Source organism: Dermacentor variabilis, chromosome 6 (genome assembly GCF_050947875.1).
Source record: "Dermacentor variabilis isolate Ectoservices chromosome 6, ASM5094787v1, whole genome shotgun sequence".
NCBI lineage: Eukaryota > Metazoa > Arthropoda > Arachnida > Ixodida > Ixodidae > Dermacentor > Dermacentor variabilis.
Genome location: NC_134573.1, coordinates 74,992,610 through 75,012,549, shown reverse-complemented (window position 1 = coordinate 75,012,549; position 19,940 = coordinate 74,992,610). Strand labels below are relative to the sequence as shown.

General features: G+C 44.7%; 1 protein-coding gene across 1 annotated transcript in view; it reads left to right on the top strand.

The window, feature by feature from the left end:
* The window catches only part of LOC142584871 (low density lipoprotein receptor adapter protein 1-B-like), a 39,930-nt gene that overhangs the window by 5,674 nt on the left and 14,316 nt on the right, over nt 1-19,940 (top strand). Inside the window, exons 2-4 of the mRNA XM_075695185.1 lie at nt 8,598-8,740; nt 9,842-9,954; nt 11,214-11,364. Of these exons, the coding sequence (XP_075551300.1) occupies nt 8,598-8,740; nt 9,842-9,954; nt 11,214-11,364 (407 nt within the window). The remainder of the gene's footprint in view (nt 1-8,597; nt 8,741-9,841; nt 9,955-11,213; nt 11,365-19,940) is intronic.

Here is a 19,940-nt window from a genome sequence, read left to right as displayed (position 1 = left end):
CATTGCACTTGTCGTGCGAGGCGCCATTTTCCAAAACAAACCGGCGGAATAGCTCCGTTGACAGCTCTCCGCGCAATTTCGACGGAAAATCGCAGCGATCGGTGCGACGGTGCGACTGTGCGACCAACCGGTTGGTCGCAGCCGAAAATCGGGGGGTCGGCACTGCGACTGCGATTTTCATCGCAAACGACGGAAATCGCACTTCCGGTGCGACGAAAATCGCATCATGTGAAACAGGCTTAATCTTCGGTCGCGGACCTGCGTTCTTCGAGGCGCGCCGCGCGTGTCGTACGAGCAGCGCGTATGCAAATGCACGCTATTGTCTTTGTTTGCAGTTGCAGTTCCGCTGCCTAGAATAGCGCTTTGGCGGGGCGGTTGCGCTGATCTCGCATTCCTTCACAGGGCGTGACAGAATCCAACATGCGTATGCAAAGTTGCGTTTTAGTCGCGCCGTTTGCATCTGCCACCTGCTCGCTGTGGTGGTTGGTTTTGTTAAGAGGCATCGGCAAGCTTGGCATGTGGTCGATCTGCCTTGCATGTGTGCGACGTGCGACAATCTTTGCGCTCTTGGGAGATAAAAATAAAGGATGAAAGAAAAAAAGAAAGTTACAGTCGGCGACAAAACGCGCAGTAGCCGCCGTTGCGCCCGCTGCGAGGCTTGTCACAGGCGCCCCGCCGTCAAAGCCTTTGGAAAGCTCATTGTATCAACTGCGTCTTGTCCGTGTCGCATTGTCGCGTCGTCTACGAGGCGCGCGTCGCCTCGAACGGGCCGAGGTCACCGTTAGCACAGGCGACCACGCGGGGGACGCAGGGGAAGCGAAAAGAAACTAAACTTCGCCTCGGCGGGAGGCGGGCGAGGAACTGGCTGTAGTACACAGTGACGCAACGACGCGGAGGTTGGTTGCACAGCCGCTAGCGGGTTCTTCAATGTACGGGCAGCACGCGAGAGAGAGAAAGAGTTTAGCGGTGGACGCGCCGTGCGCTTCTAGGACGCACTACGCGCACGGTGTCTACGAAGGACGGCTGCGCAACGCGCTGCCAGTGCCTGAAAGAAATAAAATGGAAAGAACGGTGAAAATATGAACGCTGCGAAGCGGGGATGTCGTCAGCGCGGCGGGTACGCGTTCTGATCGTGTGCCATGGTGTGACCGTCTGTTTGGATGTGGAGGCACTGGGCAATGGCAGACGGGCTTGAGCTGCTGCTGCTGCTGCTAATGGCGTCTTGCTGCCAAGTATGACCCGTATGAGGCCATGAATAATTCAGTACCTCCTGTGGAACCTTCCTGTCTTTCAAGTGAATGTGTGTAAATTTGCAGTGTGACGATGGTGAAGTCTCACCATTTAATGCAGCGACATTTAGAAGATGCATCCACTTCAATATAAAATTGGACTGATGAAAAGCTGTGCAGGAGTAGTCGGGCTGCATTTGACAGCGTACCAATTTTTGTCTGACATATATGCATTCTTGCGTGGTCGCCCAATCGTGCATGTATGCCATGTCGAAAGCACCGCTACAACTCTATTTGTAGCCATGTTGCAACAATGCGCACTCTGCGGTGCAGGCACATTGATTAGTGGCGTTTCAACATCCAAAGCAACGCACATTGTATTAGAGTTGTGGTAGTGGAGGGCTCTGGTTTAATTTAACATCCTGCCAAACCATTGCACACAAGGTGTTTTTGTGTGCTGTCCCCAGCAGAATGTGGCTGCCAGAGTGCTTCCATATTAGTGGGCTCAAAGTTGCATCGAGCAAACTCTTTCACAAAAGAATGTGAATGGGCAGCAACAGGTACCAATAATCAAGGTACATGCATTTGGCTGTATTCATGATCCTCTGTGCTAAGCGCGGCTGTCATACTGCGTAGTGGAGTACACAATGTTGTCAGTTGCCAGCAGCATCAACGTGACAGCTGCTGCCTGCGGTTGGCTGACGCAGTTCTCATTAGCGGCAGCCTGAAAAGATTGCTTGATCTTCTGGCTGGCCTGCTCATGTCAGGAGACATGCCAGTGTGACTTGTGGGCAAAGCCATGCATTCCACTTCCGCATGGGGGGGGGGGAGGGGGCGTTGGTATGTGAGCCAGGACTTAAAGAGGAGATTGAGGTTTACTTTTTTCCTGTTGTTTATGCTGCAATCATGTTGCAATGCAATGATGTTTAAGCTGCTTCTCGGACTTGTTTTAGAGATTTTCTATAAAGACAGTCAGTTGAAAGCTAGATTTTTCTGTAAATACAGAATGTGCAGAGATCTTCACAAACTTTGAGATGGTAGGAAGGAAACCGTGTCATGGCAATGTGAAGAAGCAGCCTGTATGTGTTCAATTTGCTTTAGTTTTATAGTGAACTCTCACTTGAGTGAAGTTCGAGGCACTGAAGGGAATAGTTTACTTAACTGAATATTCACTAGACTATCAAACAGCATAGGGCACAGCAGACAACGAGTCGAAAGTGTGAAATGCAAGTAATGGAGTTATGTACGTCAATATATAAAAAGTGTATAACAGTTACGTTGCCGCCTATCTCATTTCGAAGAAAACTATAAAAAATTGGTAATTTTGATTCGCACTGTTGCTCTTAAAGTGCAAGAAGTAACACAGCTTTCCAGAGAGCCTATGTTTTTGTGCACTTCCTCTGGTGCAGCTTGTTGTTGAGACACGAAGTCTCGCAACTTTCCAAGGCAGCCTACAGCCTCAGCTAGAGTTACAGTATTTGAATCTGCCTCTGCCATTGCATCTTCCTCATCGCACTGTTCTTCGGGACGAACACTGGATACAATTTCCAGCTCTAATAGTTCAACTCAGGTAATGAGCTTTCTGTCGTTGCACATAGTCTTAAAATGAAGCGTTGCTGTCAACATCCATCTGGCAACAGACCTCTGTCCAGATCCCAGGGTCGATCATCTCATCGTACTGTTTCTCTTGCTTGCTTTCACTGCACAGGCGGAAAAGGTTAGATTTATGCCAGCAGTTTCTAATTGTAGCCAGTGTTACTGTCCACCAGGAGCCTCAAGTTCGTTCAACTGAATTATTTGCTGTTTAGAAATTAATTTCACTAAAGGATTTCAGCATAGAATGCATCGGAAGCCCACCAGGGATATTTTAAAAGTTCGTTATTCTGAAATATTTGTTAGACCGACATTTGTACAACTGAGAGTTTACTGTACTTCATTGCACCCTGAAAACAGACGCTATAGACGAACTGAAAGTATAAACCACCAATGATCAAGGTATGTACAGGCGTCCAAATATTTAACTGGTGTGCGCGAGCGGCGACTTTTCCATGCGTCAGCGCCGTATGACAGGGCGAGGCTGGAAACAGTCTGAGGCTAAGCGCATGTGGACAAAGCGCGCCCAGCTGGGCCCATCGTCCGCTAGGCTGTATCCAGCCTCGCCCCGTCATACAGCGCTGACGCACGGAAATGTCGCCGCTTTTGCACGCCAGTTAAAGATTCGGGTGCCTGTACATACAGGCAGCGTCAAAAATATGTGGGATGTGGCTTCCATGAAAAAACTGAATTTCAGCCCAGTCTTTTTCATGAGGCTGGCATAGCCACACAGCACATTGTTGGTTATGTACACTTTTTACTAGTTCAGGATAGTTATGTTGGCAAGTTGGTATAGATGCACGGCAGAAAGAACAACACAACTTTACATGAGCAAAGAAAGAATACATACGCACTGGCTAAGACTCTCAACTCTTATTGAACACGTAGCAATATATATATTTCAATCTTATTGAAGGTAACAAACAACCAAAAGTAAATTCACCCTTCATATTTGTAACAATGCTTTCTAAGGTTACATGCACATACTATCAAAATGATTGCCACTTTAATTTCCATTAGTTTGAAATACATATGAAGTGATAATTTTAAGTTTTACAGAATCTTAAAAAAGCACCTGTGGCAGATAACATAGTTCTAGTCCTTGAGATGGATTATTCAAAGAGCCATTATTACTTGCATGAGAAGTTGACACATCATCTACTAACTGATAATAATTCACTAATTAACTTCCTAATTATATTACAGCACATATTGCAATTAACAAATTGTAGCTGGTGAGTTCGCAAGGCGTATCCACTTGGAACGAATTGTCAGAATGACACTAGTTTCGAGATGTTCATTCCTAAAGTGTGCGATGAAATGCATGGGCATTTGAATCACTTTTGTGCATCAGTGCATAAAATGGCGGTTTCTTAAAAAAGTAAGTGGAACAATAGTGCAACTTTACTGCAAGTTTCACGGCGCATATCTAGAAACTCTTGTCATTGCAAAGGATATATGCCTTAAAAAATCATGGGCTACAGTTCAAATTGCAATATGTGCCCTAAAGTAAATCATTAGGAAGGTAATTAGTGAATTTTTTTAAATGAATGTGTCGATTTCTCATGCTAGTAATGTACACCGTTTCAAGTAATCCGGCTCAAGAACTAGAATTATGCTATCTGGCATAGGCAATTTTTACAAGTTCTGCAAAACTTAAATGATCACCCGGTATATGGCTATATCTGTAATAAAAGTTTCGTTGGGAGCCAGCACCAGTGAATGTTTTTCTTTTTGTCCATGCAAAGTTGTGTTTATTTCCAAGAAGTAGAAGTAGAAGTAGAAGTAGAACAAGCTGGATTAAGCATCATTATATACAATCATGTTGACATACAAATGTTACAATAGTTTGCAAGATTTAACAGGCCCACTTATTGATGCAATATTGCCTGGAAGATTAAGGCTAAACCCCATGAGAGCGATTTTATGTGCGACAGCGACAACTTCGATCGACGGATCGTGCAGTCGCTTGAACAGATTGCTCAGTCTTGTCGCTCGATTGCTCAGTTCTGCAAATCTAGAATTCGTTGCTCGTCAAGTGCTAAGAGCGACTAGCCAATAGTGCTAAGCCGGAACTGGATGTACGTTACTCAAATACTGCCGATTGTCACACGGAAGGAGCAAACAATTGAATTTTTATACATGCAAGGATAAGAACCTGCTGGAAGACCCTCAAAAATATTTTATGCTGCTTTTTACAATAAAATACATCAACTTGAATTAATAAAGCGCATGTCACGCTAGTTTCGGAGCCTATATTGCTGCCCTCATACTGGCAGCACCAGGGAAACGTCGCTCGAAGTCATCACGCCTTGGGGTACGACTTGTAGGCGACGAGCAAACATGACAGCCATCTCCATTGCGTCGCTTGTCGCTGTCGCGCGGAAGATCACTTGCATGGGGTTTATACTTTAATCCATAGTGGAAGATTAATCCAAAATTCCAGGCTGCATGCCCATACTCGAAGAATAGTCGGAAGTTTTATTGCGATAGCAAATATATGGACACTCCAAGCACATTTCTAGCGTCGGCGTTGCCGTGATGTTCCGTATAAAGTCCAAGGGCGATGGAGTGCGATGGAGGCTCGTCAAGTGCTAAGAGCGACTAGCCAATAGTGCTAAGCCGGAACTGGATGTACGTTACTCAAATACTACCGATTGTCACACGGAAGGAGCAAACAATTGAATTTTTGTACATGCAAGGATAAGAACCTGCTGGAAGACCCTCAGAAATATTTTATGCTGCTTTTTACAATAAGATACATCAACTTGAATTAATAAAACGCGTGTCACGCTAGTTTCGGAGCCTATATTGCTGCCCTCATACTGGCAGCACCAGGGAAACGTCGCTCGAAGTCATCACGCGCTTGGGGTACGACTTGTAGGCGACGAGCAAACATGATCTTCATTGCGTCGCTTGTCGCTGTCGCGCGGAAGATCACTTGCAGGGGGTTTATACTTTAATCCATAGTGGACGATTAATCCAGAATTCCAGGCTGCATGTCCATACTCGAGGAATAGTCGGAAGTTTTATTGTGATAGCAAATATATGGACACTCCAAGCACATTTCTAGCGTCGGCGTTGCCGTGATGTTCCGTATAAAGTCCAAGGGCGATAAACGTCACCGCGCACCCTGCTCTGTATGCGCGAGTGAAATCGTGCAGGGGGAGCTGACAGTCAGTGCTGAATCTCGCCCGCGCGAAAGAAATGAAAGCGGGGAAGAAGCGCGCAGTCTTCCGTGATGCGCAAGGCACCCAGCATTGCGAAGTGCCGGGGCAGCGGAGGGAGGGGTGGGTGGCACTCTGCTCCAGCTGCAACTGCGCGTGTGGCTGCTGGGCGCAGTCGCACGGTCGTGTCTTGAGAGCGATCTGAGTTTGGGGCAGAGTCTAGGTGTGGTCGGTGGCTCGTAGCTTTGTGAATGCTCTGCATGCAGGAAGGAAAAGGATAGGAGGGAGCATACCGCGACTTGATTGAAGCTAAACCTGGTAGCCCAACACATGATTGCACGTCAAAGTGCGCGGTTCGTTTTAGTGATCCCACTGTGCAGGCAGAGCCACGGCAGGGCAGCTGAACAAGCCCGCACCAAATAGAAACTACTGGCATATATAGCTACTGGGAACCAAACATCTCTGCAAATCTCAATTGTTGCTCCGTGATCTCGATGCAAGAGGTCATGTGTTGGGTCACCACTGTGGCTTCACGAAGCGTTCGCTTGCCAAGGCTGGCTTCATGATGTAATGCTCCCTCCTGTGTTTTTCCTTCCTCCAAGGGGCTGTGTGTTCGTGGCACTCACTTTTCGTTGAAGCAATAGACGGCATGAATGTCACTTCGCTCGCTGCTGCTGCTGCGTTTCCTCATGCCAATGTTTTGACAGCGAGTTTCTGTGGACATCGAGTGAGATGTGTTCATGTATGCTTGTGCGTGTGTGACACCACGCTTGTTAATTTAGCTGGTATGCATATGTTTACGCGGCTGATAAAACTGCTATCTTTACTTCGTATAGCTGTCTGCTAATTGCTGTTGCAATTGATGCTTTGCCTTTCGGTCGAAACTGTGACATTTTTTTTTTCTTAAGTCCTGATCCCTGTAAACTTTCCAGTGTCACTTGTGGATGCTGGTTAAGGCACTGAGAGAGAGAGAGCCTCTGTTGTGGAGAGGGTAGCTCACCTCTCTGCATGATTATTATCTCTCAGCATTTCATTTACTCCTATCTTAGCTAGTAGTAAACCTTTTCTTTAAATATTATTGCAGTAGAATGATGCCTGGATGGTGCTTTACAGCTTTCAGTGTATAACCAAATTTTCGACGGTGCCATTCAAGGGGATTGCAGCTCTGGGCTTCACCTCTGAAAGCAAGGGGAGAACTATGCGTGCAAATTGATGAACACAGTGAATGCAGCCATTGGTGTTGACAGTGGAACATTTAATGGAGCTTTAAGCTGCCCCTCGTTGGTGTAGTAGGACATTCAATGGGGGGTGAATAGAGCAAGACAGGGCTGTAGTGTAGATAAGGCAGCTAGTGCTTAGTTATGCCCATGCCGCTTGGATGTAGAGTTGAGTTGGATGTCCAGCAATGTACAGCATCACTGTTTAATCAGTTAATACTTACACAAATCTATTTGCCCATGGGCCAATGTTGTATGCAAGTTTAGTCAGAACAAAGAATTGCTGTGCAAGCAGTAACAGCGTTAGCATGATTCTGGTGGCACTGCCAGGGAGGATGGTGCAGAGACCCTCTGGCAGGAGAAGAATGCGCACAAAGAGATGGACACATGTAATAGAGCTCTTCAACATTTTTTAATACTCCAGTTGTTTTGATGGTGTTGCCTGCTGAAATAGGGGCTCTGTGCAAGAGAGCGCACATGGTCGTCAAACACAAAACAACCACAGAGCAGTCAAGATGAAAAAACAACCAGCATCCATCTCTCTTAAAGATCTAAAATTAGATGCAAACAGTCCTGAGTGCGGCAAAGGATTAATTTTCACAGTCGGCAGGTAGAAAAGTATTTAACATGATTAGAAAATGTCTTCAGTGCCATTTAGGGAATCCTGTGAGCAAGCAACATCGCATGGCCGCTTTATGAGAAATGAGCATTTAGTAGTTTTAAATGCGAAGCTTTCCTTTGTGAACCTCGCCTGGTTTTCGTGACCGTGGGTGCTACGTAGCTGTTCTCTAGCCAAACAGGCCAGCCAATCACAGCAAAGGATGCGTGTGACATTGCCACTGGGTTCCTTGAACCACCACCAGATTGCACTCATTTCTGCGTGTTGGCAGCCGTGCAAGGGAAACAAAAGACCCAAAAAGTTTGCCTTCATGCTTTTGCGGTAGCGGGAGTGCATTAGCCTCTCTACAATGCTTCAATAAAGCCTTCCATGTCACTTTGTGCGGACATTTGATAAGCACAAACTCATGTTTCAACTCTTAATGCACTCGCACAAAGCTTCACTGCATATAGATTCCAGCTCGTTGGATCTGCTGCGTTTCTAGTGCTACATGTGTGGTCTCGTATTCTTTCATGTGGTCTTGTGGAAGCATAGTTTGGCACTCTTAGATACAAGTCCTCGTCGATGTCATGTTTGCCGTTGTATACTTGGTGTAAACATCTTCATAGAGAATTTTTTTCATCAGTGCAATGAGATGCAGCTTGGACAAATTTTGCAGTTTAACATCCTTACAGCCTGACCAGTTTCTTCCTATCAGACCAATTTTGTAGAATGAATGCGTGCCAAGCTGGGCCTTCCTCTTATGCTGATTTTGCATGTGCATGCACTGCAGAGTTGTCCGAGGAATGGGTGAACATCCAGCAGCCCGTGGTGGAGGGCATCACTTTCTATGCCAAGTACCTGGGTAGCACCTTGGTCGAAGAGCCCAGTGGGGATAAGGCCACCGCAGACGCAATCAAGGCCATCATTGCCATGGTGAGCGGAATATGTGCACTGTTGTCCTTTTGTTGTTGTTTGCCTTGTTGCCGTGGCCACACATTTGCTGTCTCATCGTGGGTTGTCTCAAGAGGCAGGGGGGAAAAATGGCCTCAAAAAAAGATGCAGAAAAGAAATTACTCGACGAAAAGCCATTGCCCTCTTCTGTCTGGTGAAACAGTTTCAAAGTTTATTTCAGAATGCGTGATTCAGGGAATCGGCAGCACACGCATGAGGAGTGCAGTTGTAGAGGCAGTGATGTGTCATTGCCTTTTCGGCTGCCAGATGAGGCTATTGCTTGATGAGGTGCTCACCACGTAATGGCCTTCTTTGGATCTATTGAGTTCATTGGATCCTATTTAATGTCAGTCTGGCGACGCTGTGCATCGGACTGTTTCCTCTTAAGCTGTGCACTGTGTTCTCGATCTAGCATGATTTAGAGTCATTACTGTTGTATACCGAGAGACCACTGACTCCTGCAAGAGTCCTGCAGGCTTTGTGATCTACTGATGTAGTGCCACGACTTATCCATGCACATTGTAAGCAGCTCTCATTGACTGTAGGTGGAACCTTATTGTTGGCTTGTGTATTCTTTTCACAGATTCGCAGCTCTATTGTGTTTACTCGCAAGCTTATGGACATAATGTAAAATATCACGACTCATGACTTGCATCTGCAAATGATGGATACCCCATGTACAGCCCTTTAGAATGAAAAAAGAAAGGCTGTAAGACAAAGCGTCTCACTTTACTCTTAGGAAAGTGGTTTGTTCTTTGATGGCTGGATGATTTGATGGGGATGATGACTAAGTACAACCTACCTGGTTGGCTGTAGCTGGCAGTTACCTGCAGTACACAATGGGGTTATCGGTCACTTGGGGTAATTCTTTGTGTATGGCCCGCAAGCTTTTTCTGTTGTACACGGAGGCATTGTTCACCGACCTTATTTGGCGGTCATGTGGGGAAATTAACGCCAGATTTACATCCACTGCGGCGTGAGAGTAAGGGATGACTCATCATATTGCGGTACTATCAATTACATTAATTGTGAAATGTGCAAAGGAGTGTAAATGAAGGCACACTGTGTTATGTGTGTGTGTAGGCCAAAGCTAGTGGCAAGAAGCTGCCCAAGGTGGCCATCACAGTGTCACCCAAAGGCATCTCCACTCGTGACCTAGCCACAGGGGAGCTCCAACTGGACGTGTCCATCTACAGGTCAGTGTAGGGAGTTTGACTTTTGTGTTTGACAGCTATACAGGCTTGCAGTTTAAAAGTGGAGTAGGTGTGATTCACAATCCTGTACTGTTAATGTTGTTAAAGTGAGGTAATACTAGCAGGAAAGCGCACATGCTATGCTGGCTGGCGCCAAAATGCAATCCGTGCAAGCTGGTGTGTGGTAGCAGTTAAATAGTACAAACATGATATTTTTTGCATTTAATTAAGGTTTTTAAACACTAGAAAGAATGCTGGTAGGCCTCAGAGCGCCCTGTATAATTTAATGTAATAGTTTTTCTACAGGCAGTGTTGGTAGGGCCCTACACCTCAAATTATGCATGTTGTTTTTATTCCACGTTTGCTTACTGTAGGACTTGGCAATGCCTCCAGTACCAGCAAAAGTATCGAAATCAGAGCACTTGATATTTTAATTTGCTTCTGAAAACGGTTTCTGTGCTGAATTTTTGGCAGCAGATGTGACACAAAGGCACGTGACAAATGCTGTTTGTTTTGATTGGTTGGGTACGAAGAATATATAGTGGATGCTTATGCTACACACAATAGCAAACTTCGAAATAAAAACGTCTTTTATGCTTTTTAAAGCTACAAAGAGAACCCAACCCGCCTTTGTGCAATACAAATTAATTTCGTGTACATTTGTGAAATAATGCAAAAATAAGCACTTGCACGTAGCACCTGGCTATCAACAATGTGTACAGTTCATTCTTTATATTTTTGACAAACATCCAATGACCGTTTATAAAATTTACTGGTCGTGAGGAGGTGCATTTGCAGGCACCTTAACTATAGATGGTGCCACCATATTAACCGAGGCTACAAAGGGAAGAAACTTCTGGTACTGCAGGATGTAAGCCACATTTTGATTGGAAGAAGCATAAGTCCTCACTGATAGAATGAAATGTGAAAGGGTATGCCTATTTCTGTCATCTGCATTTATTTTGAATTTGCAAGTTGTGTAACTCTTGTTTGGGCAGGTCAATTTTTGTAATTCTTTTTGCATACACCTCGGGGTAACACAAGGAACGAGTTGCGATGCAGAACTTGGCAAGTACATGGTCGCAAGGCCCCTCTTTAACAAGTGTTATTTGTCAGATTTGTATTGTCCACTTCCTGTTCTCACCTTTTTTCTTAGCTGGATTGGCAGTTATCTTTGCTTGACTTTGATTTACCTGAAAGTTAGCATTAGGTAGCCGTGTAGTGTTTGTATCACATCCTGCCCATTCTGGGACTCCGTGCAGGATCTCCTTCTGCTCGGCCGACGCCAGCTTTGACCGAGTGGTGGCATTCATCGGGACGCACAGCAATGAAGTGATGGAATGTCACGCATTCCTCTGTGCCAAGCGGAGGGTTGCCCAGGCAGCCGCACTCACCATCTCTCAGGCCTTTCAGGTGAGTGCTCAATCACAGAGAGAAAAGAGCTTCGCAGACGTACATCAAGTCGAGCAACTTGTACATCAAGTACAGCAAAGCTGTACAGGCAAACCTCGATGTAATAAAACTCGATTTAACGAAATTTGCGATGTAACTTTCATTTCCTGCTCTTAGTTATATTGAAAACCGTGAACTATGTTTCATGATTTAACTAAGTGATTTCCTGACACTGTTTCCATGTAATGAAGTTTTCGGCCATTTCAAGCTTGTACTTGGAGGTTTTATGGCTGGTAAATATGGCAAAAACGTGTAACAATGTTGGCCGAGGTAAAGGCTATTTTCAAGCGTCCTTTAGCATGAAAAGCTTAAGCCACAAATACACCATTGAAGTGCACGCGCTCTTGTGTGCAGTATGCAGGAAAATCGGTGCTCCATTTGTCGCATTGATAAGCAACTTGCGGAGGCCGTGGGGCCCACAGCAGCTTGAAGTGCTCGTATTTGCATGAGACCGTGCGAGTGCAAGGGGGTCGGGGCAAGGCACCTTCTCCTCTACCCTTGCCGTGGCTGCACATGTGGCCAGTGTGTGGGCCACGCGTCGCATCTTGGACTAAATCTGGGCCAAGCGCGAACGTTGAGCCCAGGTGGATGGTGTCTTGATTCGCACAGCGTTCATGCACGTCTCGTGTTGGCAGTCACGTAATCTCAAGTTTCGGAGACACCAGACGCAGCGCGAAGCGTTTACTCGTGTTGTGACGGCGACTGTTTGTGGTCATCGAGCGACATCTGTTCGTGTTTGCCTGAGCACGCACGACACCAATAAAGCTATGACCCTCATACTTTGTGTAGTTGTTGCTTTGCCGTCACCATCGATGCTACGCCTTTCTGGCAAAACTGCGATTTTTCATTTCTGCAGGACGAATAAATCTTTCCTTTTACGCACTTTTGCTTTTCATTTGTGGGTGCCAGCTGATGATGGCTGTGGGCACTAAGCGTGGCCAGCCGTGGCATCCAAGATTTATGAGGCCGCACAGCAGAACACGCACAAATCTCGGACGCGGTTAGCCTAGCCGCTGCATTGCTCGCAGTGCAATGTGCACCACATGTGCCGGCAAGCATAATTGCGGCATTGTGGCTCGACCTTCTTGCGATTTGTTCATAAGTGCTTACTGGCAAGTTAATATCTAGCTGGAATGTTCTGCGAATTCATGAAATTATTTTTACTGCTGAAACTTCAAATCCTCAAAGTAACAAACTTTGTGTTTTAATCGAGTTTTTCTGCAAGTACAACTTCATTATATTGAGGTTTGACTGTACAAGGCAATTCTAACACTCTTTGAAGTCCTGGAGGTCTGTTTTACCACTACTACTGGAAATCTAACCGACTGCAAACACTTAATATATATTACTATAGTAATCTATATTACCATGCGAAGCGTGCAACGAGATGGCACCGTTATGCGGGGTGGCACAAAGGTATTTGTCATGAATGTTGTTGCAGCTGATGCATAGCAAAGCAGCATACGCGATTAAATCACAAAATGTTGTGATGTTGGATGCTCGTGAAATTATTTTAACTGTCCACTGGGGAAGAAATTTAATTTCTCGACGCAACCGTACCTCCGTGACCAGTGATAGCAGTGGATACGCCGTGTTCGCCGCGTAGAGTGAGGGTTTGCCGACATCGTACACCTGCATGCGCATGCCTCTAAAACGTGTTTACAACTTCCTTCATTTAGTCAAGAGTTTGACGAACATTCGTCTGGTCAAATAACGTGACAAAAAAGTTGCACTCAATGACCAAGTCAAGGTGAAAACACATGCAGGGTTGTTTGTGACTTCAGAGTGTGATCAGAAGTGATCAGGAAACCCGTACAGGTTCCAAAACGTCTCTGCATGTTTTTTTTTTTTTACCTTGACTCGGTCAATGACTGCAATTACTTCAACTTGCTTGATTGTATTTCAGCCTTAACGAAACTGAACAGAAGTCAGTGACATGCTCAAACATTTATAGCGTGCACTTCGTTGGGCAGTGACACATTGCCGAACACTGCGTCTGTGCTAAACTGCTTCATTGAAGGTGCCTTTCATTTATTCGGCAGTGATGTCCGCATTGTGAACTATTCCCTGCTGTCGACTCTTCAGAGTGCAAGCTTGCAACAAGTGCTGCTGCATGTTTTACACTCTCCGGAGGTGCCACCTTTGCTGTTGCGGTGTGCCTTCGAGATGCACTTCACATGGTTCAGCTGTGCAACGAAGATGTTACGAACAGTAAAGTTAGAGCGAAATACCACATCAGAAACAAATGGAAATGAACTGCATTTGTGTTCGTTAAGCGCAAAATGGAACGAGAGGTTGACAAGGCTGCAAATAATGCCGGCCTAATCTGATTTTGTAAATGTGTACTGAGAAACATCGAAAATTTGGTTCATGTCATGAGCATCACATGCCCATTAGACATGGACCCGACATGGCAAACTGCCGTTGCCACTCGTTAGCTCACTTTTTTTTTACACCTCCTGCCTCCCTCCCAACAGATTGTTTCCTTTACCTTCTCCTAGTTTGCGATGCTCGCAAAGAGTGATTTCTATATCTTCTTTTAACAGCCTAAACTTTTACCGTAATAAGCTTGCTTGGTCCACTTTTTGAATAAAAAGAAAGCTCTCGAGAGGGTAAGTGTGGGCAATATGCAACGTAAACAATTTATTGAAGCTGTACATACTTTTTTACGGTTCTATGTCTTCCGGTGTAGTCAGCGGGTGCAATTTGTATTTTTGCGTGCGGTGCCATTTCTGATTTACACTTGCAAGCATATGCTTGTTGTGTAATTGTTCAGTGGAGCGGCAGAACTGTGAGAGGCGCAATTTCTGTGTGCCTCGTATGCTCGTGCACATTGCGTTTATTGATGCATTTATTGGAACATTAATCCAGATGGCTTTGAGAAACTAACGTTCTTCGGAGTTCACGTGCAAGTAGTTGGAAAAGGGTGTTTATACAACCCTGTATTGTGAGAGCGTACGTGTCCGGGTTGACATTCGTCTGTCACAGGCACGTCCCCTTCGGGACACTCGGCCTGTATGCTTCTTGTACAGCGAAAATGTGGCCGCCTTGTTGCAATTTTCCTCTTTCTCAGCACTTGATCCTCTAAAGAACTCTTCATTGCACACATGGTGAAATATGACTTTTTCTATGACTGTTGGAGGCATCGAAAAAGTGCTATTGCGTGTGAGCACATGTACACATAGGCGGCAAACTGAGATTGGCTGCTGATGGCTGCACAATGACTGATGCCGGCATGTCCATTCGTGGCACTGCCGCCATAGTTAAGAGGAAGCTTTAGCTCGGTTGCTCCTATCTAAATACATGTAAAAGGAGAATTCGTTTTTCTCGGCAACCACTACACCGAATTCGACTAGGCGTGTTGCATTTAAAAGAAAAACTTAAAATCTAGTGACTGTTGGTTTCGAATTTTTGAGTTAGGTTGTCAGTCTTTTATTAAAAATTGGCAAAAATCGAAAATTTTCAAAACACAAAACTATCAAGTTTACAACTCTGTAACTCAACAACGAAAAATGATAATACAATTCTGTGAATTGCATCTAATAGTACATCTAAAGTGGACAAAATTCATATGTTACGCATGAATATCAAAATATCTTGTAATATGTAAATACAGCTTTTGCAGAACCCTTGTAACCAACATAAGAAGTTCACTTAAGATGTAAAATGACATACCAAATTTGTCCGCTTTGAGTGATCTAATAGATGCCATTTACAGAAGTGCGATACCTGTTCTTGATGCAGAGCTATGAATTTGTAAACTTCGTACTTCTATTTTTTTTCAAACTGTCGAATATTTAAAAATCGTTTTAACAAAATTAAGCCCTAAATCGAAATTCCGCTTCCAACAGTCACTAGAATTTAACTTTTTCTCTCTCAAGTGCAACAATTTTCATTAAAATCGGCCCCGTGGTTATCTCAGAAAAGCGTTTTTGTGTTTTACATGTACTTGAATAGGCCGCGTCAGAGTTGGGCCCAAGCTAAAGCTTCCTCTTAACTGTGCCCGCTTTAGGTACTAAATTCTTCCCGTGCAGCTCCTCGCTATAGCAGACCCTGTTTCCAAGGCTTTATTATATCCGAGGTTATCGCCTCTGTACACCCTGTCACATCCGATGTACATATACGCCAGCTCTATAGAGACAGGCATCCAGCTGCATGTTCTGACGGCTTGGTAGGGCTGCGTTGCAGGCTGCTATTGATGGTGCATCACTAACGTCGTGTCTGGCTGCGTGTTCTTGCTGCCGCCCTGGTCACATATGGCTGCGTTGGGGTTGTGATGTCAACTCGGTTGGTGTTTTCTGGCTGCCATTTAATGCTAATCACATCACCACCACTTGAGAACTCTTGTGGAGCACTCCTTGACAGATTTGCTATAAAAGAAAAGAAAAAGGAAAATGTGCAAGAGATGAAGCAGCTATACATGGTGTTTCACGTAACTTGAACCAAGGGTTTAAAAAAAGTGGTTAACCGCAACTGAATGAAACCAACAACATGTGGTTTGCTGTCACATGGGACACACCTTAGGATATTTTTTATATTGTGCTTAATTTGTTAATTAACTAATATCAATTATGCAACATTTTTAATATTGCCTTTAGAGCCAAGTGCGTTTTGTTACTTTGTAGAGGGCATTTCAATACGACTGATCCAATTTTTTGTGGCAACATACATGATGTGTGGTAATTTTTCCAGCGTGTGCAGAAAGCCTATGAAATATGAAATAAAACCATGTGACTGTATTCGTGCGCTATCGCATTGCAGCGCACTCAACTGTGCGTCGAGCCTATTGCTTATCAGGGACGACGGTGCTTCCATTTTGTGTGCCACTGCCAAAGATGCTGACGCATTGTGAAGTCGATGCCATAGTCCTTCCATTTTTTTTCTGGTCACGAAACTGCCGCCTCAGTTTCATATAGAGCAAGCGCCCGCCGCTAGAGGCGCAACCGTGCATGAGAGGGCATGCGAACGCCGCTACCGCTGTGGTTGTGTGTGGGGCAGCCTCGGTATTCTAGCTTTCTCAACTTCCTCAACCATCGCTTTAGTTTTACGTAACTATTTTTAACATTGACTATGCTTAAATTACTGCCTGAGCACGTCTTCTGCCTTGATATGAGCGCCCGGAACGAAAAAAAAAGCCGCTCATAACATGGAGCTTGCGGCGGTCTCACACCAAAAAAAAAGAAAAAATCTGGGATTTTAAGAGCCAGAACTGTGAAACGATTGAGGCACGCTGTTGTGGGGGACTCGGGATTAATTTTGACCACCTGGGATCCTCTAAAATGCACCTAAATTTAAATAAACGGGTGTTTTGCACTTCACCCCCGTCGAAATGCGTCCGCTGTACACAGCCGGGCAGTCTCTGTCCAGATTTCTTCATCATCGCTGTTTGCCTCAACACATTGGTGGGCTTCGCTTTTTAATATTTGCCTGAAATTAAACACTGCGCATTCGCAACAAAGCGCCTTGTGGTCCCACTTATCACCAGATGCAAACATATGAGCTGTTGCACCCCCGCTTATCCGTAAGCGCCAACTCTCCATTGTGCATAGCGCCAGATTGTTCGCCGAGCACAGCTGTTCACTTTCTGTTAAACTGTGGCAGAGAAGGACTCTGACTGTGGGCAGTATCTTATAAGGAGATCAAAAGAATGAAATTGTTATTGCAAAGGGCTGCTACCGTAGAATACTTAATGACAAAGAAAAGGAAATTGAGCTGCTCCGTGCGCTTAAGATTTCTCTGCAAAGTGATGCCATTTCTGAATGAGATTTAGGTAGGATTAATGCGAGACAAACTTCGGTACTAAATGTCTTCGGTGCAGCTTTTAGCAACGGATTATGGCGAATGTGAAGTGTTAGGACTTGCACAGTTGAAACTAGCTGTATTGTAATTAGGCAATTGACTTAGCAAGCAGTCGTTCAGAAGCGTCAGTAAGCCCAGCACTTATTCACGCTGCTCGTGGTTTCGATGCAGAAATGACGAGACTAGGTATTTTGGTTCTTAATGTGCAACTATTTACAATATGTTAAAATGCTGCAATCGCCGGTCCTGATATTCTTATCATGATCGAAAAATGAAAAAAAAACTTTTTAATTCAATTAAGAAAAGAAATAAGACGTGTTGATGCAAAAACAAAATAAGCGGAGCAAAATACAGACAGCACAGAGGGCGTCCACTCACGAATGGCCCACCATTCACAATGCAAGAAGTTTGTTAAAAGCATGACACTGATATAATAAGCATAAAGGAATAACATCAAACGTGAGAGATATGCATTGGGGTGCAGGAAACAAACACCAGCAAACGAACAGCAATAAATACAGAATGCATAATCGATTGTTTCTATAAGCAAGAAAGTGTAAAGCATAAGCATTTCATAACACTTGGCAAAACAACTCTCAAACGAACGCAAGTAGCCACATCACAAATACAGCAATTTTTTTTTTTAAATGGCTTGTTAGAGATACCACCATTCTACTTCTTCAGCGGTTACTTGCAACACGTGTTCGGCATCGTTGTCCCACCCCATCACTTCAACTAAACAGCCCAGCACTCGAAAAATAGCGCGGCACATGTACAGAATGCACCCGATCACTCAGCTCGCTTCGCACTGGCGCCGCGCCGCGTCACTTTCGGGCAGCATATGACCCTCTCCCATAGCGTGACGGTGGAGTTTCGTGACCAGAAAAACATGGAAGGACTCTGCCGATGCCTAGAGCCCCGGCCGCTCACTTCTCGATGGACCATGCGCACGGTTCTTTTGCACGAAGCGCGGTTGAGAGCGCTGCAGCAGGATAGCGCACGAGCCCAGTCACGTGGTTTTATTTCATATTTTGCAGGCTTTCTTTAACCCTTTCAGGGTCGATCATTTTTCGCCGTATGCGACCGCCCAGGGTCAATTGTTTTGTTGCACATTTCAATTCTTCTGAGGGACCTATTTCGAAAAAAAATTACCGTAATTTTTCTAGGGTGTCCGTAAAGTGAGAAAAAATATTTTGCATTGGTATATATGTACTCTTTATTCATGAATAACAACAATAAAAAACGGAAATAAACTTATAAGAATTTAAAATTTGATGCGTTGTTATATCCATAGTTCGAAGCTTTGAAAATGCGCACACGAGCACACTTTGCAACTCTCGAATGTTCCTGCTCTTAAGCTAATATTTATGTCCATAGCGTAATCGAACTGCGTAGGCCAACGGACTCGAGAAAACTGTGTGGTTGTGTGCTCGTCAAAAAAAGCAAAATGTGTGACAAACTTTCGTTTATCTTCATCTTATCACCAACCAGAGGCAACTAGTTTTCGCGCGTCTCCAAATAAGAAAAAAAAAAAAACAAAACAAAGGAAACGCTTGCATGGCAGCATCCTTCCTATGCGCACTCCTGCGAGCACTAAACGAACGGGAAACAGGCAGTCGCCCTTTGAGTGATTAGTAACAAGATAGCCATCAGTTTTGCGAGTGCAAGAAGCCGAAACCGTCTGCGGAACAAAACCCAAACTGCTGCTGCCTGCCTGCGCGTGCCAACGGCCGAGCAGTAGTATATAGAAGCCGCCGGAGCAAACTAGCTCTAAAACAAACCATGCAACGAAAACCAAGAGAGGGAGGCGCGAGAAAAACATTCCCTGTATTCCCACACAGTGGCAGCACATGCCTGAAAAGAAATTTAAAAAATAGGTGCGCTTTTTAAATGTACAGACGGCACCGTAAATATACGGCATCGACCATTTTGGGCTTGATCGTGGCTCTGTATATTTACGTCATTGACCCTGAAAGGGTTTAATGCCGGGAAAAAAACACCATGCAGCGCTTACTTTGCCATAAAAAATTGGATTAGTTGTTTTCGAATGTACTCTACAATGTAACAAAACGCACTGGGCCCTAAAGTGAATATTAACAGATTTGCATAATTGATCTTAGTTAATTAACTAATTAAGCACGATATAAAATATACCCTAAGGAGTGCCACACAATGGCAAACCATATGCCACTGGTTTCATTCAGCTGCAGCTAACCACTTTTTAAAAATCCTTGATTCACTCAAGTTAAGTGAAACATCCTGTAGGATACTTTGTCAAGTATCGACTAACCAACCCAAGAACAAGTTATCTTCAGCTATAGCATGTCCTCATTGCTTATTCCTGTGCTTATGCAGTTGCAATAAAGTCTCACTATAATAAAGTTGAAGGGGAGTCGAAACTACTTCGTTGAAACTGTTGTACGCCCTCATGGCCAACATTGCTCGCTGGGGGAACATGAGCTGTTACCTCCGGGTAAGCAGAAGCTGATGCAACAAGCTACCATCACCGATTCTTGTGTACCCCAGAGAAGCCTGTCACATGCATCCAGTGCTGTAGTAGTAGTAGTAGTAGTAGTAGTAGTAGTAGTAGTAGTAGTAGTAGTAGTAGTAGTAGTAGTAGTAGTAGTAGACTTTATTGTATTAAAAAAGGGGGAAGGAAATGAAGGGTCACAGGCACTGTAACTACCTATCTCGCTTCCCAGTGGATGCCACTGTCGTGCGGCCATGGGCTAAGGGGA